The 25,366-nt window shown below is 31.9% G+C and overlaps 1 protein-coding gene and 1 pseudogene across 6 annotated transcripts; both read right to left on the bottom strand.

Moving 5' to 3' along the window:
• Positions 1-12,229: 12,229 nt before the first annotated feature.
• On the bottom strand, positions 12,230-14,458 carry LOC114285030 (uncharacterized; annotated as a pseudogene). Its single transcript, XR_014360706.1, has 7 exons — positions 14,327-14,458; positions 14,070-14,218; positions 13,442-13,547; positions 13,295-13,357; positions 13,050-13,211; positions 12,877-12,962; positions 12,230-12,474 (listed from the first exon to the last, which is right to left on the bottom strand). The product of XR_014360706.1 is annotated as an uncharacterized LOC114285030 (transcript).
• A 139-nt stretch (positions 14,459-14,597) lies between these two features.
• LOC114285031 (protein SEH1) lies at positions 14,598-24,322 on the bottom strand. Of its 5 annotated transcripts, none has more exons than XM_082913953.1 (7): positions 23,953-24,322; positions 19,601-19,712; positions 18,878-18,978; positions 18,414-18,491; positions 18,016-18,063; positions 17,789-17,904; positions 14,598-14,832 (listed from the first exon to the last, which is right to left on the bottom strand). In XM_082913953.1, the coding sequence occupies exons 1-6, from the start codon at positions 24,109-24,111 to the stop codon at positions 17,794-17,796; spliced, it is 609 nt and encodes a 202-aa protein (XP_082770079.1). In that variant the 5' UTR covers positions 24,112-24,322; the 3' UTR covers positions 14,598-14,832; positions 17,789-17,793. The 5 variants fall into 5 exon arrangements, with proteins under 5 accessions (XP_082770079.1, XP_082770078.1, XP_082770080.1 ...); XM_082913952.1 differs by having other exon boundaries at positions 14,637-14,859; XM_082913954.1 differs by having other exon boundaries at positions 14,637-14,859; positions 17,803-17,904.
• Between the last annotated feature and the right edge of the window lie 1,044 nt (positions 24,323-25,366).

Genomic DNA, 25,366 nt, shown 5'->3' with positions numbered 1-25,366 from the left:
TCATTTGGTTTAGAAAAATAATTTACATGAAATTTTAAAGAAATTTTAAGAATTTTATAAAAACTTATAGAATTTCAAAATCCAAACATTGTCAGCCTTTAAATATTCTCTGATTTTTTCTCTAGATCCACTACATGCATGGTAACTTTTGTGCCTCACCAAGAAATCCTTATTTGGTTAAAAAATATGAGTAAAAAAAAAATAAAATAAATAAGGAATATACTAAAGATAACTATTGACAAAGTGACATGACGACAATGTCATTTGCTAAAATAAAATTTCAATAAGGAATATACTTTTAGACAGAGAAATCTGTCACCATATTATAATTTGGTTTTAGAACTTTTCGTGGCTCTGTTCATACTAATTACAAAATGGGAAAGATTTCTCCCCAGTTCTCATCTAGATTGGAGAGGCGTTGTTTAGACATATGGGACTCACTATAGGTTATATTTCAATGATCTAAATTATTGGTTTTTTAGAATTCTTTGTGTATGTTATCCATAAAAAAAAATTAGATAAATCCAATAATCGTAACATATTTATTTTATTATGTTGTCGCTAAATAAATAAACGGCAAGTGTCCTTTTGAAAATATAACATTCATTTTTTTAAGACAAAAACAATAAAAAAAAGATGTTACAATTATCAAATCGACTTAATTTTTTTTTATGAATAATATATACGAAGAGTTTCAAAAAATTAATGGTTCAAATTATCAAAACAAGGCACGTAATAGATTCCATGAGTCCCAACAATTTTTGTCTAGTCCAAATGAGAATTGGAGAATCCCTTAGAGCATATGTCGATTTATATATAATTCAAATTTCATAGAGAGTAGTATTAATTTCCATATATATCACATTAGTTTTTATTGGCCCAGGTTCTTAACTATTGGCACATGATGTGTCGTTATCACTTTTCTCAACCCCTATAGCTTCAAAATCAGATGTTACGTATCAGAGCCATTCATTTTTATTTTTATTTTTATTTTTATTTTTATTTTTTATTTATATATATATTTTTAATTTTGCAGTTCCCTCCATTTTAGGGAATTTTTACAAGGGTGGATCCAAATTATGGCAAGTAATATGGAAAAAAAAAATAAAAAATAAAAAAATACTAGAATTGTGTACTAAAATCACAAGTGGCTGATTAAAGTAAGAACCAACCATTACATTTCCTCGTTGGCCAAAAAAAAAAAAAATTTACATTTCCCCATCACAGTTCAAAAAGTTTGTGGGTACCAGAAAAATATTTAAATTTATGGTACATATTTTAAAATTTTGTTGTAAGTTAATATTTTAAGTAAATCTTGACCACTGACATTAAATTCTAATATTTTTCTGATTTTTTTTTTCTTTTTTAGGATGGTAGGATTACTAAAAATGTAAATAACCCTTTAGAAAATGATATGATATGTTCTCTTAAATGAATTAATTCAATGGGTATATGTAAAATTTATCATAATTCAAAAAATAATGAAACACACCATTTAGTGTGTTTGGTTTGAGTTTTCTGGATTAAGTTTTTTGAAAACTGAGTTTTTTTGTTTTCATATTCTTTTATTTTTAGTAAATATTTTTAAAATTTTAAACATTTTTTTTACTTTTTTAGATGCACCTTAGTTAGATGTATCTAAAAAGTAAAAAAATTGTGAAAAAATATTTTAAAAAATTAATAAATACATAAAAATACAAAAAATGTTCTGAATTCTTATATATTTTTTTTTTGTATTTTTGGTATTTAGTGAATTTTTAAAAGATTTTTTTACTTTTTAGTTGTATTTATGTTAGGTGTGTCTAAAAAGTAAAAAAATTGCTTAAAATATTAAAAGAATTCAGTAAAAACAAAAAACACGGAAAATAAGAAAATAGAATTTTCTGAAAAATGAAAACAAGCAAACTAATTATAATAATTATTTTTTTTGAATATTATATGAATCTAAATAATAATTAAAAAAAAACGATATCACACCCTGCTTGAACAAATTCGGAAAAAAAATTTAAAAAAACAACGTTGAAATAGTGATAATAATATTCCTTTATATCACTCGAAATTTTTATAGTCTAAAGATAACACATATTTTTTTCTTATGCTATATTTGGATTATGAATTCAAAAAGTGAATGAAAAAAGGAGAAACAAAAACTTATAATTCATTCATATTTTTCACATTTTCTCCGTCTTTTTCTAAATCTGTACTTAAATTTATAATCCAAAAATTATCTTAGAGAGAGTGGAAAGATTCGATAACCAAATAGGAGAAGTGAGTGAAATTAACTTTAAGCACTTAGAATTAAGCACAAGTTAATTTGAACATCTGATTATTACAACCCCCCCCCCAACACACACACACACAAAAAAAGAGTGAAATTGATATATGTGAACAATTTATTGAACAATTTGGTATACCCATCTCAAATTAGAAGACCTTCAACACATGACACAAAGTACAACATATATGAACAAGAACTCAGATGCCATATGATCAACTGGAATCTTTCAAATAGAAATCACTAACTATATATATATATATATTATATGGAAGTGTAATTTACAAAAATTATAATAAGCAATTTGACAACTATCTTGAGTGTTATGTGGGTCTGTTCATCATTTTATGTTTTAATTTTGTGCATATAACATTATTGTTTCAATAAATCTCATGTTCAATTCTCATGAGACATAAACTACTTAATCTTAATATATGTGTAATTTGAAAATGATCATGTGTATCTCGAGTTTATTTGCAATTCTCCATCAATAACTAAAATAAAAAAGTTTTAAAAAAAATGTTTGATGATCAAAATGCCCCCTTTTATTGGTAAGATGGTTCACATGACACCCAAGACATTTCATCTGTTCCTTACCGAACCTCTTAACTAAATATTGACCTCAACAATTTTATATACTTTAGAACATCCATATCAATATAGGATAAGCCAAAGTTCAAAACCACTACTCATTAAATAATAATTAACTACATTCTAAAATGCACACATAATTACAAACACACTATTCACACATAATATATTATATTATTTCACAAGTCAAAGTTTATAGGTCTCTCAAGCACATGAAATGAGTTCACCATCTATTAAAAAAAAAAAAAAGGCATATGAAACGAGTTTACACATATAATTTGACTAATATAATACAAATAACAGCAGTGCTAGGGGTCTCGACAAATCGAGACACGAATGCTTCGAATTTTTTTTTTTTTTGGTTTTTGTTTTTGTGAAAGGGTGGTTATGTGTAGGGGTGTGCTAAAAAATAAGACATCTCGCACTAACTCAGCCTATGTGGTTTGATAAGGTGAGTGAGTTGGGTTGGACTGGTTAAGTAATAAAATTGATTGATCGGTTAGGCTGTTGGTTAAAATTTATTAATTTTATATAATTTTGTACGAGTCCCTATTATATTTTTATTTTAAATCAAGAAGACTCCGAGGAAATTAAAATGACTTTGATATTGTTTATGCAGAAAAAACAACAACCAAACCAACACAACCCAACAAATAGGAAGAAAAAAAAAATGGAGGCATTCCAGCCTTAATTTGTTGAGGCCCCAAACATTAGTCTACAAAAAAAATTGTACAAAGTAACGTAACTGCATTGTGGGCCTAATTATTCAAAATAAGAGCTCGTTTGGGAAGTTAGGTTTGGGGTTTTTTTGGTTAAAATAGCCACACACACAAAAAAAAAAAAAGAAGGTTTTTTAGTCCAATAAAACAAAACATTACATCCAACCCATAATTATTACATTCTTTCTCTCACAAAAAATTCAAAAAGCCAACCTACTTCCCAAACGAACCCTAAATAATTTACCAAAATAATTGTTAATGATTATAACGTTGCTACCGTATCATTCTGGTAAAAATTTGTATAAAATTAATGTGAAATTTTTTTTCTCATATAATTAACAAGAATCACAAATCTTAAAAAAAAAAAAAAAAAATTCACATATCACAAACGAAAGTTGAAAACTATTATAATCAACTAAAACTCATTAAATAATAATTAACAACATTCTAAAACACACAAATAATTAGAAACACACTATATGAACACAATAATATAAAGTTTTTTTCTTTTAGGTCTTTCAAGCACATGAAATACCGATAGAAGTGGTAGCGGTGAACCGCTCAGAGGTTGACTTTCTTATCACTGGTGCCACTGCCACCAACTTAAACTCCGGTGAAATCCTGTCGCTGCTGCCACTCTCCGGCACTTCTGAAATGGTCGAAAGTGGGCCCGACCCGTCGAACAGAGCAAAAAATGGATCTTGCGATCCTGCTTTCGCTTGTTTGGGCCCGAAAATGGATCGAAGAAGTTTGTGAAACAACCGAGAAAATTTTGAGGATTTTTTGAAGATGGGTTGTGGTGGTTGTTGCGGCGGCGGAAGTGGTGGCAGGTGGTGGTGATCGGATAAGCGAGGCATGGAGAGGGTTCTAGAAGAAATGACAGAGTGAAGTTGGCGTTCGAAGGATTTGAGCTCGAAAGAGTCGTAGAGTGAGCTTCCACAATCCCATACGAGAGAGTTGCTGGGTTTGTGATTGTTTTGGGTTTCTGATTGAAGAACTTTCTGATCCATTGTTTGTTTATTTCTTGGGAAAAAAGAGAGAGATGTAGAGATGGTTATATATCTTTAGAGAGAGAGAGAGAGAGAGAAAAGAAGTTTCTTGGCTTTATCTAAAAGGTAGGTAGGTTCAAACGCGTTAATTATGACTAAAAATGAGATTTTATTGTCGTCGTTATCAAATACAAAATATAATATGACTTTTTATTTTTTATTTTTATAATTGAACCTAATTTGTAAATTTTATAAAAAAATTATTTATTTATATGTATTCTGGGTTAAAGAAAAAAGGGGAGAAGTGATTAAAAAAAAGAAGAATGTTCAATTTTTTAGTCTATTTATAAGAGGAGATCATATGAAAATGTAATCTATTCTTTCATTACTTTGGGTAACTAGTCGTAAACTTATTTGATTTATGGTTTTTTAGCTAAAAAAAAATTGACTTATTTTATTTTATTATATTATTTTTAAAATTTTATGAGTTTTTTTTTTTTTTTTGAAAAAAGTTCTATTAAGACAAAATTAAGTTGATTTTATTTTTTATTTTTATATATTTTAAGTAATTGCAACTACGAACTTTATAAAATGGAAAGTGCTCTTCAAGTAAGTTTTGACCAAAAGGTAAGATTGATTATGAGTTTTTTTGGGAAGTAGGTTAAAAGTTAATTTTTTTAGTTTTTTTATTTTTTTTTTTAAAAATGTGTAAAAAAATAAAGAGGTGATGTGTAAAAACCAAAAAGTAACTTGTAATCTCTTTTCCAAATGGCATCTAGGGGAATTTCAAACACGGAACTTCTATACATATTTAAATAAATAAATAAATAAAATAATAATAATAATCTCAATTTTAATTTGCATATATAATCATTAACAAAATTTAAATTAAAATTTACTTACACAGATTAATATATAAAGAAATCGTTGCATATTAAAATTTACAATAAATTAATATATGAAGATATCATAGCAATAACTAAAAATGATAAAAATATGTTCTTTTTGTTTTATAGCTAAAATGTGTGAGTTTTTTTTTTTAATTAGATGCCAAACTCACCCGTATGATAGTCGGGACTCCAAATTTTGTTTAAGAAAAAAAATACTAAAATAATATTATTTCTTAAAGTACAAAAAGTCAAAATTTTCATCTTTAGTAGAAATTTCAAAATTTTATTTTTACTTTTTTTCATTTTTCTAGTCAAGTGGAATGCAAAAGTATAATTTTTGTATGAATTTGAATGATTTTTTTTTATACTAAAAATCAAAAAAATACTAAAAAAATAAATCTGAAATACTCCCTTGGGTCTTGTTTGGTGCAGTTTATTATAGGTTAAAACTGATAATAAAAAGAAAAATTCGACTTTTAGATAATTAACTTATTTAAACTATTTTCACCTAATAAGATATAAGTAAGAATTACATTAAACAATCTAACACAAACTTTTCAATTAAAATAAATCATCATTTAGGGTGTAACAAACACTCCTTAATCGACTGAAATAAATAGGGTCGACCTAGCCAAAACCACGTTAAGAACATTAAATTCTCTTAAAGCAGCTTTCATAAGTTTTATTTTTATTTTCATTTTTATTTTTTTGGAGTAGCTTTCATATGGTTCACATAAAAATAATAATAATAAATATTTAATGAGAGAAGTGGTTGGTACATAAGACTTACCTTCAAGTTTAGGCAAGTTTACCAAAAGACTACCATTTGCCAAAAGGAAATGTTACAATGTGCACCCATAAAAAGGTGTATATGATATATCTTTTATAATTTTTCATAAAATTTTATAATTTAAACCCAAAATGTTATAACAAAATCTTAAAGTGTCGTAACAAAAATCACAAAATGTCATAATATTATCATGCCTAACTTTAGGGTACACATCACAAATTCACTATTTATAACTTTATTATAAAATATCATAACACATATTACAAACAATTATAACATTCAACATAAAAAATCATAACTTTTTATAATGTGCACCATTTAAAAGGGTTCACATTGTAAATTTCTCCTTTGTGAAAAGATCATTTAGGCCTTGTTTGTTAATAGATTAAAAAAATTAAAGTTTAAAAAAATTATTATAAGTTATCATATTATTTTTTATTTTTTAAAAAAAATTTAAAAAATTAACTAAAATAATCAATTCCCAAACGAACTCTTAAAGTGCAATTAGTCCAAATGACAAATCAAAGGTCTTAATCTATGAGTTCATTTTATTTATTTATTTATTTTTGATATAAAGATGTTGAGAAAAATCAGGTGGGATTTTGAATTTCTTTAAACTTTAGTGACATTTTCTGATTTACTTTTTAAGTTCTATAAAAGATCCTCAAAATTAGTAATAACAACAACAACAACAACAATAATAATATAACAATAAAAAAATTAAAATTTATCAAAGGAAAAAAATATATGGGAAAAATGTAACTTTTTTAGCACTTATCAAACATGGTTAGTTTTGTATATAAAAATTAAAAAAAAAATTGTTGTCTAAATTAGCCAAATCAAACACTTAATTTTTAAACTTTTTTTTTGGCTTCAAAAAATGACATTTTAAAAAATACAATAAAATAAATAAGAACAATTTGTTATGGTGGTATCTAATTAGTTGACCGCAATTGATTAATAATCTCTGTATTTATTTTTTTACATTTAATGGGGTCAGTAGCTTGTTTCGATACCTATTATAGCGAATTGTAAAGCGAACGTGGGAGGAGAGAGGGATTGATGCACTGTGCTAGAAGAAGAAAGAGAACAAATAGGGGTGGAGATTGACAATTTTTTCTTTTTTATTTTTCACTCACTTAACACATTTTAATTACGAAAAATGTTTGAAATTCTTTAAAAAATCCTTTAACTTGACTTACAAGTAGGGATGAGCGGCGGATATTTCGATCCATCCAAATTGATCAAACTGAACCGATCTGTCACATTTTGGACGGATGCATGATGACAAGCGGACGGTTGCGGATTGATTTTTTCCAATCCGCCTAATTTTGGATGAGTGGCGAATTTGAGGTACCTTTAGCCGCAACCAAACCGTCAAACGGCAAGCACCCCTAGTAATTTTTCAGACTTTGTGTTTTTCATTTGTTTAGATATTCTGTTTGTATTTTCAATTGAAAAGAGTTTAGATATTATGTTATGTTTTTAATTTGGAAATCCTTTTATCAAATGGCAAGTGTTGATATTTGATATTTTTGTGTGAAAAATATAAGGCTTAATTTTGTCATTTAAAAAAAAATCAAATTAAATAGTTTTTGAATAATAAAAAAAGTAATGAAATAGTTTTGACAATACATGATTTTCTTATATGTATTTATTATTTGTATTTAACAATTTACTTGATAATCTTTTGGTTATGTTGAGTTAGATTATTATTTAAAAACAATGTTGACAAGTTATTGTATTATATTCAAAATTTGTAAAAGTTTAAACCTCTAAATCGATTCGCATCCATCCGTCAATCCACTAATCCGCATTCATCAATTCGGCGGACGGATGTGGATTGATTTTTTCCAATCCACTAATCTAGCAGATGGATAGTGGATTGAAGGATTCTTGACCGCAACCGAACCACGAACACCCCTACTTACACGGTCTATAAGTTTAAACTTACAAGGTCTATAAGTTTAAACTCTACTTAACGCACAAATTGATTTTTAATGTTATTACTTTTTTTTAATTAACACATAATTTTAACTATTGCATTGTAATTGTTTGGACACCACCATCCACAACTATTTCTTCCTAAAGATATATGGAATTGAAAATTTTTATGCATACTTCGGGAAGGAGGTTAAAAACTGATTTTTTTTAATTTTTTTTTTTTAAATGTAAAACAAATAAAGAGATGATATGATTAAAAAAATAAAAAAATAAAAAAATTGACTTTTAACCATGTTGCCAAAATAGGCCGTCATGACAGTTTAAAGGTCTTAATCTATGAACTCATTTTATTTTATTTTTAATATAAAGATCTTTTTGTTAAAGAAATTGATGCCTTAGGCTTTGTTTGGCACGTCCGTTTGGGCTAATTTAGCGATATAGGACAAAATTGATTATTTTAGCCAAATAGAACAAAATGTTACATCCAAAACCATAATTATTTCAATTTTTCTCTCATAAAAGTCAAAAAAACCAAAAAGCCTATCTCAAACGAGGCTTTTTAGCCCCAGAATAAAAAGTTAAAAAGCTAAAAAGCCAACCCACATCCGAAACAAAGGCTTAGACAATTTTTTATTATTGAGAAAAGTCAGGTCGGGATTAGTTTTTTTTTTTTTTTTTTTTTTTTTACAACTGTAGTGACATATTTTGATTTACATTCTAGAATAAAAAATTCTAAAAGTAGTAATAGTAATAATAATAATAATAACAATAATCAAAGCATTCGTTTGGCATAAGCTAAATGGGGCTTTTTGGCTAAAATAGTTATAAAAAGACTAAATAGGTCTTTTAGCCCAATAAGACAAAATGTCACATTCAAACCATAATAATTTCATTTTTCTCTCACAAAAGTCAAAAAAACCAAAAAGTCTATCACAAATGAGGTTTTTTAGCCCTAGGCTAAAAAAGCTAAAATGCCAAAAAGCCAACCAACATTCCAAACGAGCCCAAAGAAAAAAATATATGGAAAAAATGACTTTTTTTTAGCACTTGTCAAACATGGCTTGTTTTGGCAAGTGGGTAAAAAGTTACTTTTTGACTTTTAACTTATTTTGGATCATATCACTTCTTTATTTTTTTACACATTTTATATAAAAAAGTCAAAAAAAAAAAAAAAAAAACTAGAAAGCCAGCTTTTAACTTAAGGAAAATTAGTCTAAAGTCCCTATCCTATTTTTAGTCATGGAAGAGATCCATAGTATTATTTTATAATGATTAAGGTTCCTCATCCATTTTTGTACCACTAACCCACTCATCTCCATATCTCTCTCTCTCTCTCTCGTGGTCACTCTCTTACCTAGCTCTTTCTCTCTGCTTCACCTATTTGAGCTCTGAACAAGAAGCATCAAATCGGTAGCTTGGCCTCTGCCACTGTGAACGATGGAGACGAGAGTGGCAACGTGAAAAGCAACGCTGACTTCATGGGGAACATCAACAACAGTAACCACAGCAGCACCAGCAGTAGCGTCGTGCTGGAGATGGCTTTGGGAGATGGAAATCTGCTGAAGATCGACGAGGATCTTCACAGTCGTCAACTTGTTGTGTATGGACGCGAGACTATGCTGCGACTTTTTGTCTTAAACATCATTGTCTCTGGGATACAAGGCCTTGGCGTTGAAATCGGTATGAAGATTAATTACTTTCTCGAATTGTTCTTCACGACTTTGCTTATTTCATTTGATATTGATTTTTGAACTGTGTTTGGTTGTTGTGAGCAAATCGGGTTGAATTTTCTCTGGACTGTGTGAATTTTCTTTGGACTGTGTAAATTTTCTTTGTGAAAAGACACAATTTTCTTTGGTTTGGTTAAGACACAAAGAAAATTATGAGCAAATTAGAGAAAATTAGTCAAATACATAAAGAAAATTGTGAGCAAATCATAGAGAAATTTGTGAGCAAATTAGAGAAAATTAGTCAAATACATAAAGAAAATTATGAGCAAATCACAGAGAAATTTGTAAGCAAATTAGAGAAAATTCAACCCCTAGAGAAATTTCAAAACACAAAAAATCAAAGAAAATTGAGCAAAAAATTTCTCTAGATTGAAATTTCTCTGGGTCGAAATTTCTCTGGAAAAATGTTGAGGGACCCCAATCACTATAAAAATATTACATGTTTTTTATGCTATAAAATCCTAATAATAGGAACCTTTAAAAAAAATCCTCTTTAACTTATTTTTCCAAAATAACCCATAGTTTTGGACTTTGGTTTTTTGCCAAAAAACAGTACAAGTTGTCATATCATTCTCTTTATTTTTGCCCATCCTTTCATAAAAAGTAAAAAAATCAAACTAAACTAGTTAATTCTCAAATGGATGGTTTTTAATTTTTAATTTTTTCTTCAAAAAAATAACATTTAAAAAAATAAAATAAATAAGTCAACAATTTGTTATATCAATTAATTACATTTATTTTTTTACATTTAATGGTGTCAGCAGTTTGTTTCGATACCCATTATAGTGAACATGAGAAAAATGGATGCTAGTTGAAATTTCCAAGAAAAAATGACATTTAAAAAATAAAATAAATGAACTAAATAATTCAACACTTTGTTATATCGATTAATTGCATTTATTTTTTTTACATTTAATGGTGTCAACAGTTTGTTTCAATACCACCTATTATAGCGAACGTGAGAAAAAGGGATGCCATTAACAATTTTTTCTTCTCTTTTTTTCTTTTTCTTTTATTTTTTTTTTAATTTTATATCCACGTAACACATTTTAATTACGAAAAATATTTAAAATTCCTAAAAAATGGCTTTCAACTTGACCCACAAGATCTGAGTTTTAACTCTACATAGTACTTTTCCAACGTTCCTATTTTGTTTCATCAAATTTAATCATCAAATTTAAATTGTTATTGTAGATAGCCATTAGAATCATATACTGGACGACTGGCCTAAGAGTTTCCGTAAATTTACACTAATTGGTCCACGGGCCAGACATCCTCCCGATCGACTGGTAGTTTGATAAAAAATGATATTTTTTATTAGAACGCTCGATATCAAATGAAGTTTTTATTCAAATTTAATGAAAACAAAAAAGAATAAATGTTACGGATGCTCTTAACACACAAAATTGAGTTTTACTTTTATTATTTTTTATTAATTAACCCACAATTTTAACTACTCCATTAAAAATGCTCTGCATGATAATTGTTTGGACACCCAACACTGCATCCGCAACTATTTCTTCCTAAAGATACATGGAATCGAAAAACTCACATCATTTAGATTCATAAATTCACCACACAATTCACCCATTTCAAGAGTCACAAGAAATGAGTAAATTTCAAAATAGTGAAAATACTAGAGAAAATTCAAAGTAGTGAATTTCTAAAGCAACATTAAGAAAAAATACAAATTTGCGTTAATTTGAAATTTAAAATACTAGAGAAAATAGTGGAAAAATGAACTAAAACGATGAAAAACAACATAATCTTGCTATGCATATTATCAGAGTGTGGAACCCATATTTTTATATGACTGTGTCCATATACTTACTGAAAAATCTAAATTTATAAGCCTAAATGATGAGTTTTTAGCTGTGAGTTTTTCTTGTTTGGCATTAGATTGAACAAAGCAAATCTGCAATCTTAATCTTGATAACTCTTTAGATATATGCAAAAGACCCAAAGCATAGGAAAGATTTGACTTCGCTTTTGTTATATAGTCTAAACATTCCTTGGAAGGTAGTAGTTATCAGATGTAAATACGAAAAGAATTGTCTAAGCTTTTGTTGTATAGTAGTCTGAACATTCCTTGGAAGATTCTTTTACAAGTTGGAATGTTTAGAAAACAATTTCATTGATTTGGGAACTACTTTGATTTGAATTATCAAATTAATTCAACACACAAAGTAGGAATGTTTGGAAAACACAACTTTGTTGATTTTGCAAACTACTTTGAATCATCATACTAATTCAATCTCAAACTACAGATTCAATATTCAAATGGCAAAAAAAAAAAAAGTAAAAATCAACGATGTTAACATGCCCAGGGGGGTCAATAGTAGTTAACAGATGTTAACACGAAAAGAAATAATTTTGAACACATTGACAGAAGTAGAGCCACCTTCATCAATATTCAAGCTTGCTTTTTACTGTTGTGGGTTGTTGTTTTCCTCCTCCATTGCTGCAGATTTGTTGTACTCTTCCAATTCCATCTTGGCTCCTGCAACTTTTTTATTCCAGGTTTGCTTATCTTCTTCACTCAATTCCTACAAATACAAAACCAAAATTTTTAGTACTTTCTACATTTTCAAAAAAAGAATTACCCAAACAGACAGTTAAATTTCACACCTTCCATTTCACTGAAATGAGGGCATTAAGGGTAGAGTTACTAATTCCCGGCCTCTCTTCCAACAAGTTCTTCCTTGCCTCTTTGTTGTATTATCAACAAAAATAACATAGTATAAGAAAACATAAAGCGAATTTGGTTACATTTTGTTACTGTTAATGTCTACTAATTCTTTGATTCACCGCCATATGGCTAATCCGCGACTACTAGCAATTCCAACAGCATTGTGAACAAAAATAAAATGACCAAAATTTTAGGTATTTACTTTTAATCTTGTTAGGTATATATATAGGCGCTTATAACATATTTTAAAATGACTGACCTGAATAGAAGGAATGAGGATGCGGGCTTCTTCGGCTTGTTGGGATAAGCAATCTTCTTCTTCTTTTGGTGATTCTCTTTCATTTTCTGTAACAAGAGCATACATAATTTAGCGGTCACAAAAGCCAAGCTTCACAAGAAGGTATCAACAATTTCATTGTTATAAGGCCAAACCTTCATTATGTTATCGGTTTTCTCTTTCTTCTTGAGCAATTGCAAGGCTTCTTGCTTGTGAAACCTCATCGTCTTCTTTTTTGAGATTGGCAGACTCTCCCTCCTTCCTCTGCTTGTAAGCCTCCATTTCTTCCAATACTTTTCCTTGTTTTGCTTTGCAATCTGCAAGTTCCCAAAATATGAAATTGTTGTTGCAGAGAGAGAGAGAGAGAGAGATTGAGAGAGAAAGACAGAGTTAATTGAACCTTTTCATGCTTCTTCTGTTTCTCTGTTATGTTCTTCCATTCTTCACCTGTGATCTTCGCAACCTGTCAAACGATGCCAATTTTACAAATTAGCGTATGATCAATAACAAGAATTCAAGAAACTGAACGTGAGGCCTCTTCAATTACCTCCCAGACACTCTTGCTCTCTGCAAGTAGAGCTGCTCTTCGCTCATTTGTGAACATGAAAAACGCAGACATTGATTGCTTCGGTTTCAACAGATCCTTTTCTTTCCTGTAGTAATTCAATGAGACAAAGATTAGAGAGAGAGAAGAAGAAGAAGGGGGCGAGAGAGAAATATAGAGAAAATTACTGAATTTACTTTGTTTTCAACTGAAGATACTGCTCTTCCTCCAACAGCTTCATGGCTTCAGTTGTGAACGCGAAAAAAGCAGACATTGGTTGCTTCGGTTTCAACGGATCCTTTTCTTTCCTGCTCTTCCTCTATTGATCTTTGAGCCATAAGATATAAGGTGGAGGTGACCTTTTCATTTGAGAGCCTCTCACAGCCTCAAAGGTCTAAAAAAGGTCACCTCCACTTACATCCTATTGCTCAAAGATCAATGGAGGAAGGGCAGGAAAGAAAAGGATCCGTTAAAACCGAAGCAACCAATGTTTGCTTTTTTCGCGTTCACAGCTGAAGCCATGAAATTGTTGGATGAAGAGTAGTATCTTCAATTGAAAACAAAGTAAGAGAGGAACTGCTCTTCCTTCAACAGCTTCATGGCTTCAGTTGTGAACGCGAAAAAAGCATACATTGGTTGCTTCGATTTCAACAGATTCTTTTCTTTCCTGCTTTTCCTCAATTGATCTTTGAGCCATAGGATGTAAGGTGGAGGTGACCTTTTCATTTGAAGGCAACCTTTCTTCTTCTTGTCTTTCTTTTCTAGCTCTTTCTCTCTACTCTGTTTTCGAGAAAACGTAGGAAAATTTAGAGGGAAAACTAAACCAAGAATCATAGACTCTGAACCATCAATCTGGGTTCAGTTTCTGAGAAAATGTAGGAAAATTACCCTTTCTAAAGTTCTTTCATTTTCCCTACATTTTCTCGACAACCAAACATCGTGTTGAAGGGGGGGAGGGGAAGAACCATGGTGGGTTTGAACTCTTTCATTTTTGCATGGTTTGAACTCTTTCATTTTTTGCAACTTCTTGAGCTCTGTCTAAAGCTTTTCTCACTCTTTCCCACTTGTTTCAAGCTCCTCCTCCTTCATCTTCAAAGTCTCCTCTCTTACCTTCAATAGCTCCTCAGTTCGCTCCTTCTCGATCCTCAAATGTTAAAGCTTTTCGTGCATTTCTTGCAACTCCTTCTCAAATGATTGATTTTGTTGTTGTTGTTGTTTTGCTTTCATCCCTGCTTTCTTAGTTTTCTTGGCGGATTGAGACTGTGAGAGGCTCTCATGGTTTTCTTTTCCAGCAGAGTCCTCCAATGGCGGCGCAATTGGAGTCGGAGAGGGTTGAGAGCTCACTAAGGCCAAAATGTTGGCCTCATTTGATGATGGTTCTGCTGCAATGGTTGCTATGAGAGAGAGAGAGGGGTTTAGTTCTGAAAAAATACACATGAAATGATAATTGTATAAAGTAAAAATTTGACTAATATAATACAAATAATTTGAGAAATATAATACAAATAAATATATATTCAAAAAATTGTACAAAGTAACGTAACAGCATTGTGGGCCTATTAATTGAAAATAAATAATGTACCAAAATTATTGTTAATGATTATAACGTTGCTACCGTATCATTCTGGTAAAAAAAAAAAAAAAATTCAACTCTGGTAAAAATTTGTATAAAATTAATGTAAAAAAAAAAAGGAAAAACTTTTTTTTTTCTTCATATAATTACCAAGATTCACAAATCTAAAAAAAAATAAAAAATAAAAAGATTCACATATTACAAATCAAAGTTGAAAATCATTATAATCAACTAAAACTCATTAAATAATAATTAACATTCTAAAAACACACATAAGTGGATACATACTATATGAACACACAATAATATAATTTTTTTTTTTTTTTGGGGGTCTTTCAAGCACATGAAATACCATTTGAAGTGGTGACGGTGAACTGCTCAAAGGCTAACTTTTTTATCACCGCTGCCGCCGCCATCAACTTAACTCCAGCAAAATTCCGCTGCCACTCTCTGACACTTTTGGAATGGTTGAAAGCGGGCATGACCCATCAAAAATAGCAAAAAATGGGTCTTGCGATCCTGATTTCACTTGTTTTGGGGCCAAAAATGGATTGAAGAAGTTTGTGAAACGAACGAGAAAATTTTGAGGATTTTTTGGAGATGGGTTGTGGAGGTTGTTGCGGCGGCGAAAGTGATGGCGGGTGGTGGTGATCGGATAAGCGAGAAATGGAGAGGGTTCTAGAAGAAATGGCGGAGTGAAGTTGGCATTCGATGGATTTGAGCTCGAAAGAGTCGTTGAGTGCGCTTGCACAATCCATTACGAGAGAGTTGTTGGGTTTGTGATTTTTTGAGTTTCTAATTGAAGAACTTTCTGATCCATTGTTTGTTTGTTTCTTGAGAAAAAAGAGAGAGATGTAGAGATGGTTATATATCTTTAGAGAGAGAGAGGAGAAGTTTCTTGGCTAGAGAGAGAGCAGAAGTTTCTGGGCTTTATGGAAAAATTAACACCATAAGGTAAACAAGTAAACTCCACAATATACCATAAATAAAAAGACTAATTGGTTTGAAAGAAAACTTTCAGGATTAAATAGAGCAACATTTTCCCAAATGGAATTTTTGGATAATTTTTCCTAATGTAATATATGAAGATATTTTAGCAATAACTAAAAATGATAAAAATATGATCTTTTTTTTTTTATAGATAAAATGTGTGTTTTTTTGTTATTTTTAATTAGATGCCAAACTCACCCCTATGATAGTCGGGACTCTAAATTTTGTTTAAGAAAAAAGCACTTAAATAATTTTATTTCATAAAGTACAAAAGGTCAAAATTTTCATCTTTAGTAGACATTCTAAATTTTATTTTTACTTTTTTTCATTTTTCTAGTCAAGTGGAATGTAAAAGTATAATTTTTGTATGAATTTAAATGATTTTTTTTTATACTAAAAATCAAAAAAATAAATCTAAAAAAATAAATCCAAAATATTCCCTTGGGTCTTGTTTGGTCCAGTTTATTATAGGTTAAAACTGATAATAAAAAGTAGAATTCAACTTTTAGATAATCAACTTATTTAAACTATGTTCACCTAATAAAATATAAATAAAAATTACACTAAACAATCTAATACAAACTTTTCAATTAAAATAAATCATCATTTAAGGTGTAACAAACACTCCTTAGTCGGCTGAAATAAATAGGGTCGACCTAGCCAAAACCACGGCATTATAAGAACATTAAATTCTCTTAAAGCAACTTTCATAAGTTTTATTTTTATTTTTATTTTTATTTTTTTGGAGTAGCTTTCATATAGTCAACATAATAATAATAATAATAGTAAATATTTAATAAGAGAAATGGTTGGTCCATAAGACTTACCTTTAAGTTCACGCAAGTTTATCAAAAACAACACAACACAACACAAGATTACCATTTGCCAAAAGGTAAATGTTACAACGTATATAATATGCCTTTTATAACTTTATGGAAAAATTATTCAAAAATTTCATTTGGGAAAATATTTCTCTATTTAGTCTTGGAAGTTTTCTTTCAAAATTATGAAAAAATTAACACCATACCACCAACCCACCCAAACATTAGGAAAAAATCACAACTAAAATAACATTTAAGGGTAAACAAGTAAACTCCACAATCTACCATAAATAAAAAGACTAATTGGCTTGAAAAAAAACTTCCATGATTAAATAAACCAACATTTTCCCAAACGGAATTTTTGGGTAATTTTTCCTAAATTAATATATGAAGATACTATAGCAATAACTAAAAATGATAAAAATATAATCTTTTTGTTTTATAGCTAAAATGTGTTTTTTTTTTTTTTAATTAGATGCCAAACTCACCCCTGTGATAGTGGGGACTCTAAATTTTGTTTAAGAAAAAAAGTACTTAAATAATTTTATTTCTTAAAGTACAAAAAGTCAAAATTTTCATCTTTATTAGACATTTTAAAATTTTATTTTTACTTTTTTCATTTTTCTAGTCAAGTGGAATGTAAAAGTATAATTTTTGTATGAATTTAAATAATTTTTTTTTATACTAAAAATCAAAAAAATACTAAAAAAATAAATCCGAAATACTCACTTGGGTCTTGTTTGGTGCAGTTTATTATAGGTTAAAACTGATAATAAAAAAGTAGAATTCAGCTTTTAGATAATCAACTTATTGGTAAGGGAAATATCACCCCTAAAAACATTATAAGCAAAAAAAAAAAAAACTTTACTCCACTATATATCAAAACCAATCAAAAGTCTTTTGATCACCTCTCTCTCTCTCTCTCATATATATATTAGCAAAAAGAATCAAAGAAGAAGGACATACCGAATTTAACATACCTTGGCAGAATTGAGTTGCACTACATTCGAATTGAAACCAAGAACAAAGCTCAATTGCTGGCTTTCACCTCTTTGTGGAGTCCAAGAAACATGCAGACAAGCTGTTGGGTATACCTCCTTATTGGAGTGTGGGACCCAATTGATTTATTAAAAGAGTTTTAATTTGGCTTGGTTTAGTATAATATATTTTTATATATTATATTTGACACAAGCATGCAGCCTTTCCAAATTTGGAGACGGAATCAATAACATTCTAAAACTCTGCCTCGAGAAACAATTACAAAATATTAGTTTCAGACACATATTAAAATATGTATGAGTCAAAATACCAAAGAAAACCAATAAGCATTATACATGTATATTATGTACATGCATTCATCACATATATTACATATTGTAGCACAAACAGCGCAGCTTGGTGGCAATGCCTGGCAAACACTGTTCATCAACTTAATACTTGAATTTAGTTGCCTGAGATGGTTAACAAATACATAAGAATATCTCGCACCCTTGTCCAAGTGTTGGTTCTCCAACACGTCACACGAGTATTTGATTTATTTTTAAGAGTCCATGTAATATAGGTTGTAACATTATAGAATTACAAAGAGCACCTGAAGTTGCCAATTCTTCAGTTCCAATGGATCTAGGAGCTCATACACTTTCACGTGGCCGTTTGAATATGCAGCAACCTGTAAAGGAAGTCAAACAAAACACCATAGCAAAATATGCCATCATCAAAATGAAAATTTACAATTTCTTTTCATCCTGTGTTGCCATAGAACACTACAACTAAAAGGATAGTGAAATAAAACTTTGAGAAAATTAGTGCCTTTTAAAAAGCAACTTAAAATATAGAAACATATAGAAGCTTGAAAACCCCAAAGCCATTTAGAGCCAAAAAGGGGCTCGGAAACTTTTTTTTTTTGATCAATAGGCTTGGAAACTCTTTTTACTACAAATTAATACAAAAATTACCATATTTTCATTGACAGGGCTAGCAAACTTGATTCCCCATATGCAGTTCTAAGAAATTAAATGAAGAAAAACTGAGGTGATACCCATTGCCAATACCTACCAACTTCAAACTTGTGAATGAGGCTCCAAACTGCATATCTAGCACTTGATTTGAACTTGTCTCAAAGCCTTTGCAAAGCTTCCATTGAAGGGGTTTTGTATCTATAGAATGACAAAACAATGTTCAAAATAACAGTGAGGCTTTGTTCACAGGTCACAAAATGGGAGGCTCTCTAGGATACTAAGGCTAGGTTTGGAGTCCCCTAAAAAAGTCAAAAAGTTACTATCTTATTTAAATCACATCATCTTATTTAAGTCACATCACCTCTCTAACACATCACTTCAAACTCAACCCATATTTCATAAAAAGTCAAAAAGTACACTTATTTAGAACATCCCAAATAACCCCTTAGAATAATATTTTTCCTGATTATTAGACAGGAAAATGGTACACAAACAGAATTTTTAAACAGAAAACTCCTCCACAATGATGAGGTTGTGGGTATTTTTAATCATGAGCCACAAAGATGGGTGTTTTTGGCTTAAAATGAAAAGATTACAAAAAAAAGAATATAACATCTATCAGAGAAAAGAGTAAAGAGAACAAACAATGAACAAACCAAAATGAAATCCCAAGCAAAGAGTTACCTACAAAGTTGTTCCTAAGATGAACATATTAAATGCAAATAAAAAAGAATTGGCCAATGTATAACACTGCCTAATTTTAGACTATGATATTGGGTGTAAATAACATAGAAAATGCATTAGAAAATTCATTGGATACCTTCAGCAACCTCCTCCCACAATGACAAAGTTCCATCTGCACAAATGCATGCAACTCCCCCACCATATTCTGGAGGAACCCAAACAACTTTCACAATGCTCACTTCATGAACCTATGAGAAGCCCAATGTCAAAAATGCATATAAATAAATAAAAAATCAAGAAAATGATAACCAAAAAAAAAAAAAGAAAAAAAAAAGAGGAACAAGAAGAAGAAAGGAAACATATATGAAACTTTGAGAAGTTTGAATCTCAATGAAAATTCTGCTGCCACATCATCATGTTTAAAAAATCCAATTACCAAAATGTAATTGTAATCTATAACCATGAATGACAAAAAGATGATAATTGTGTGAGAGAATACAGGAAAAACATGAGATAATCAGGGCAAGAACTGTAATCAATACATGCAAATTTAACTTCATACTCAATGAGCAATGATGCACCACTGACTAGACTAGTCTTCCCTTGAGCCACTTTCCTTCTCACATACTCATAATTTTAGAAGCAACTTTCAGTAACATTTCAAACTTTTGAAATATCACATTTCTATCATGCAATTTGGAATATTTATAAAATAGTTTTGTGTTTTGGCCCCTTCAAAATTTAATATAATTTTACTCCAGCCCCTCCAAAATCTAAATAATTTTATCTTTGCTGCCCAAAATTTTGAAAATTTTCATTATTTTTATGCAAATTTCAGAAATTATAAAAATGAATTAGTGTTTTGGCCACCCCAAGCCTTTGAAAAATCTCATCACTTTCATGTAATTTTGAGTATATATAAAATAAATTAGTATCTTGGTCTCCGAAATCTATATAATTTTACTTCAATTTCTCTAAAATATAGATAATTTTGTTTTAACCCCCCCTTTGCACAATTTCTGGGTCCGCCATAGAGTTCATGTAAAATGATTTAACAGTGTATAATGCAATAAATGACAACATGCTCTTCCCTATCTGATCTTTATCGCCTTTGTTTATAAACAATCCTCAACATTATCACCATTATTGTTAAAACTACTCCACTTCACCTACTCCACTACACAACTCCACCTCTACTTCACCTACTCCACTACACAACTCCACCTACTCCACTACACCTACTCTCCACCCACATCTCCTATATAAAGGAGACCAACCATGTACATAATATAAATCAATCAATAATACAATCAATATCTATACAATTCTCTATTTCTCTTTATACATTGAATTTAACATGGTATCAGAGCTAGGTTAAGAACTTAGTATTTTTCGCTTCACCGGCGGGCGGCAACCTCGCCTTGGCCGCCCGCCGGACCTCAACCTATTCCGCTGTCATCTCTATCAATACATATAGCTTCCAGTTCGCCGCCACCAGAGGCGACTTCTCTACATACAAAGATCCACCACATCTTTTATATCTCCAATCGCCACCACCACTCTGCTATTTTGCACCTCTTCACCATCCACTCTTATCTCTTTTCTACCCATTTGCAGGAAGAATCACAGCCAACTTCTCAGTCGATTGCAACGACGATGGAGCTATTTTCGTCGAAGCTCGAGCTCGTTGCCATTTATCACAAATTCTGAACCAACCTTCAGAGAGATTTCTCAGGAAATTCCTTCCTCTAAATAATATCCAATCAAATGACGGCGATTCGAGTAGTCCTCTGCTTCTCATTCAATCAACCTTCTTCGAATGCGGTGGAGCAGCAATCGGGCTCTTGTTTCATCACAAAATGGCCGCCGCCGCCGCCATGGCCACATTCATCACCGCCTGGGCCTCCACTGCACGCGGCGAGTCGCTCAGTCCCCCGGAGCTACTGTCAGGGTCGACTCTCTTCCCCCACCCGGAGCTACTGTCAGGGTCGACTCTCTTCCCCCCCAAAAAAAAAAAAAAAGATTTCTTGGCCAACGCGAACTTACCCACCTCTTCGTCGGAGAAGACTTCCATAAAGCGGTAGCTGGTGTAGATTTCCGATACATGAGGCTGATTTTGGGTGGGGAAAGCCGGTGTGGGTGTGTACTGTTTACATGCCGTTTAAAAACGTGATGGTGTTGTTGGATAGCTTTGATGGTGGTGGGATTGAAGCTTGGGTGTGCCTGAATCTCTCTCCTTCCCTGGCCGATTCTATATCAGGACAAAGCCTTATGTGATCGAAATTCGCCACCTTTAGGTTTTAGGGCAAATAAGATTGAGGGAGTGGGTAGTATGATGAAAGGAGGAGACACAGCAGATGGAGCGGACACACACAGCAGAGGCGGTGAAAAAAAAAAGATAATAAAATAAATAAAAACATATCACCACACTGCAGCAGCAGAGGGAAAAGGGCAACACACACAGCACCCACCCAACTTCGTCTCTCTCTCTCTCTCTCTCTCTCTCTCTCTCTCTCTCTCTCTCTCTCTCTCCGCGCACATAGTCTAAACCCATTTTCTTTTCTTCTTTTCTTTCTTTCTTTATTTATTTCTTTCTTGTCATTCCTTTATTACATCTATACCCATTCTTTTTTCTAGATTCTCTCTCTCCTCCGTTTGATTTCAAAATTAATTATTTTTATTTATTTTCTCCAAATTACTTTTAATCTCTTTCAAATACTCACTCTACACTAATATATCTTTTGCAGGGGTTATTTTTATTATTAGACAAAACAACAACACAAAATAACACCAAAAACATTAAAAAAAAAAAAAAAAAAAAACACAACAACACAAATCCAACACCCACAACAACAACATATTTGTTTTCTTTTCTGCAGACGGCCACCCACCGACCTCACTTCTTCGCCTCTTCCGCCGGTCTTTTCTTCTTGCCTCTGTCCTGGGCGGCCCTTGACGGTGCTGCCTCTGTGTTTCCCGCGCCGCCGAGCACATTCACTCCCTCCTGCTCCTCCACTGCAGCATATGGCGGACCTCCAAATCGGAACATAACGGTGGCCTTCCGCTTCAGCTCCTTGTTTTCCGCCTTTAGTACACATATTTCTGCTCGCGCATCCTTATACATGCGCTGGAGCAGAGCCAGTTGGGCGTTTAACTGCTGCACCTCATTTGTCCTACTCTGAAGCCGGTGCGACAAGTTTGTGACTGCCGTCATCGTCTCCACACATGACTTCAATGTATACTGATTGGCCTCAATATCTGATTGTGCTGCCATTCTTTGCTCCACAGACCGCATAGGAAAGGTCAACGGGGCAAACTCAGGGGCACTTGGTTGAGGTTCAAGGGCAACCGCACCAGTTATCTCTCTTGTGGACTCATTGAGGTCTGGAAAGAGAGTGAGTAGACCACGGGAAGAAGAGGCCATATTTTGGGTTGATGAGTGTTTCAGAGAAGCAGTGATTTCCGACTGGTAATGTCAGAACGGGTTGGTTACAGAATGTTTCAGAATGACAATGCTCAGAGGTTTCAGCCTGGTTTGGTTTACACAGCCTCCGCATTGGTTTATATCGACAATGACGACGCAGCCGACACGCCGCTCTGTCGCTCACGTGCATCGCCGCGTGTCTGGGGCGCCTTTTGATGGCTCGCCGCTCGATGCTTTCTGTCGGGCACGGCTTTTGATGCAGTGGGCGCGCCTTTTGAGGGCTCGATATATATATCCATGTATATCTTTTGGGCAGCCTATATACACACTCATACAGTAGCTTCTCCAACGGTCCAGCATGACCCCATAAACTGTCCCCATATTGATTCCGGCAGCTTCTACAACGGTCCGACATGACCCCATAAACTGTCCCGACATTGAGATAGGTTAGCTTTTACAACGGTCCGGCATGACCCCGTAAACTATCCCGACATTGATTCCGGTTAGCTTCTACAACGGTTCGACACGACCATACAGTGTCTTCACCAACGGTCTGACACGACCATACAGTATTTCCTATCCTATTTTATTTTATTTATCATTTTACTTTCCTATTTTGTTACTCTCTCCAAACTCAAGTTGGTTAGTGTCTATCCTCCTTGAGTTTGAGGGGGGTTGTTAAAACTACTCCACTTCACCTACTCCACTACACAACTCCACCTCCACTTCACCTACTCCACTACACAACTCCACCTACTCCGCTACACCTACTCTCCACCCACATCTCCTATATAAAGGAGACCAACCATGTACATAATATAAATCAATCACTAATACAATCAATATCTATACAATTCTCTATTTCTCTTTATACATTGAATTTAACAATTATTACCCATTCTCAAATTAGAAATGCCATATAAAAACCCTATGGAATCCAATTATCCAAACTTCGAATTCAATTCAGACTAAAAGGATTGCAGACAATTATCCAATCAAAACCCATATATACACACACAAAAATTGCAAATTTTAACAAAGAACGAAGCTTACAAAATACGAACCCTGGATGTAGAAGTGCAAGTGAATGACGAAGAAGGCGGGTCGACTGAGTCGAAAATGACCAAAGTTCCATCGATGGAACCAGTAGCCAATCTCTCGTCACAGTAGTTCCATGAAGAAAAGGTCGTGCCTTTGTCAAAGGTCACCACAGACTTCTCCATCTCTCTCTAAATTTCGATTTCTTCTTCAGTGATCGGAGAAGAAAACTATTTCAATGTTTCGACATTGATGGAAAGCCCCAAAAGGTTTTTGTCAGAACGTTCATTTTCGCTGCATGTGCGAATTTTATAAAAATTGCGAAGATGCGTGAGGGTTCTAGGTAAGGGTAAACTTCACTTCTCCCCCTCTCTGGTTCAACCCACGTGCGGATTATCCCTCACTTTTAAATATAACTACATAATTTTTCTATATAACCACATAATTTTTCTATGGTTAATGGAGTAATGTACACCGTTAACACAGTGAATGGCATACATAAAAAGATTAATTTGTCCTTGTATATATATATATATCAAAGCTTGCTTACTAGTTTCACTTTCAAAAGTCGTGCATCTGAAAAGAGGAAAGTGAAAAGAACTAGGGGGTTATTCGATTGAACAATTTAACAAATTAGGGTTGTTCGATTGAACGGATTAGGGTTTTAATCGAACGAAATAGTGTATAAATTTGAGAAAGTAGGGCTTCGATTGTCATTGATTTGGAGATTTACGAAGCAAACGAAGCCAAAAGTTCACAAAGAATAAGTTGTAGGATATTTTTTCGATCATTGCTTTTTATTTTGTGTTTCATTCGGTTCGATTTGCTGATATATATATATATATATGTATGTATATAAAATGTTAGTTGATATACTTTTTGTTACTGTATACTGTGGTTCTGTATGTTTTGTATATTAGGGTTTGCGTGCCTCCCTTTTTCGTACCATTGGTGGTTAACTTTTTGTCATGACACTGTGTGCGATGCAGTTGTTCATATCCTGTTGCTATGGTGGTTTTTTGTATATATAAAGTTCATATACTGTAGTCCCTTATGGTTGTTTGTTTATTTGTAGTGAATGATGTGAGTGTATTACTTTGTTTGTTTATTGTCATTGTGTTTTGTGTGGGGTATGCACTGAAAAGATGAAATTTATCCCTAATCCTTAGTGTATTACTTTGCTTGTTTCCTTCTTCAATTAACTTTTAACTTTATGCCTGAAGAATAGGTTTTTTTAATTCTATTACTTTACACTTTTATATTCTGTTTCTATTTTGTGTGATCTGTTTGAGGATTAAGGATTATTTATTATTTTAGTTTATGTTGGTTACATGCATGACTATATCTTTGTTTAGGGTTGTGGGTTGTGGTCCCAAAATGTATTGATGAAAGTCTTTTCTACTTTAGGAATGAATGCTGAAAATGTCAGACAAATTCATA

Source organism: Camellia sinensis, chromosome 2, assembly GCF_055761805.1.
Source record: "Camellia sinensis isolate YWXY chromosome 2, ASM5576180v1, whole genome shotgun sequence".
NCBI classification, from domain to species: domain Eukaryota; kingdom Viridiplantae; phylum Streptophyta; class Magnoliopsida; order Ericales; family Theaceae; genus Camellia; species Camellia sinensis.
Note: the sequence above shows the minus strand (reverse complement) of the source record. Positions and strands in the feature narration are given on the sequence as shown.

Excerpts from the sequence above, each read along its gene's own strand:
- LOC114285031 (XM_082913951.1), bottom strand. The coding sequence starts at position 24,111 with ATGGAGAAGTCTGTGGTGACCTTTGACAAAGGCACGACCTTTTCTTCA. Across the intron at positions 19,713-23,952 it reads CTTGCACTTCTACATCCAGG|GTTCATGAAGTGAGCATTGT; the intron begins GTTCGTATTTTG and ends GGCTTCTCATAG. Across the intron at positions 18,064-18,413 it reads TGAAGAATTGGCAACTTCAG|AGTTTTAGAATGTTATTGAT; the intron begins GTGCTCTTTGTA and ends TTCTCGAGGCAG.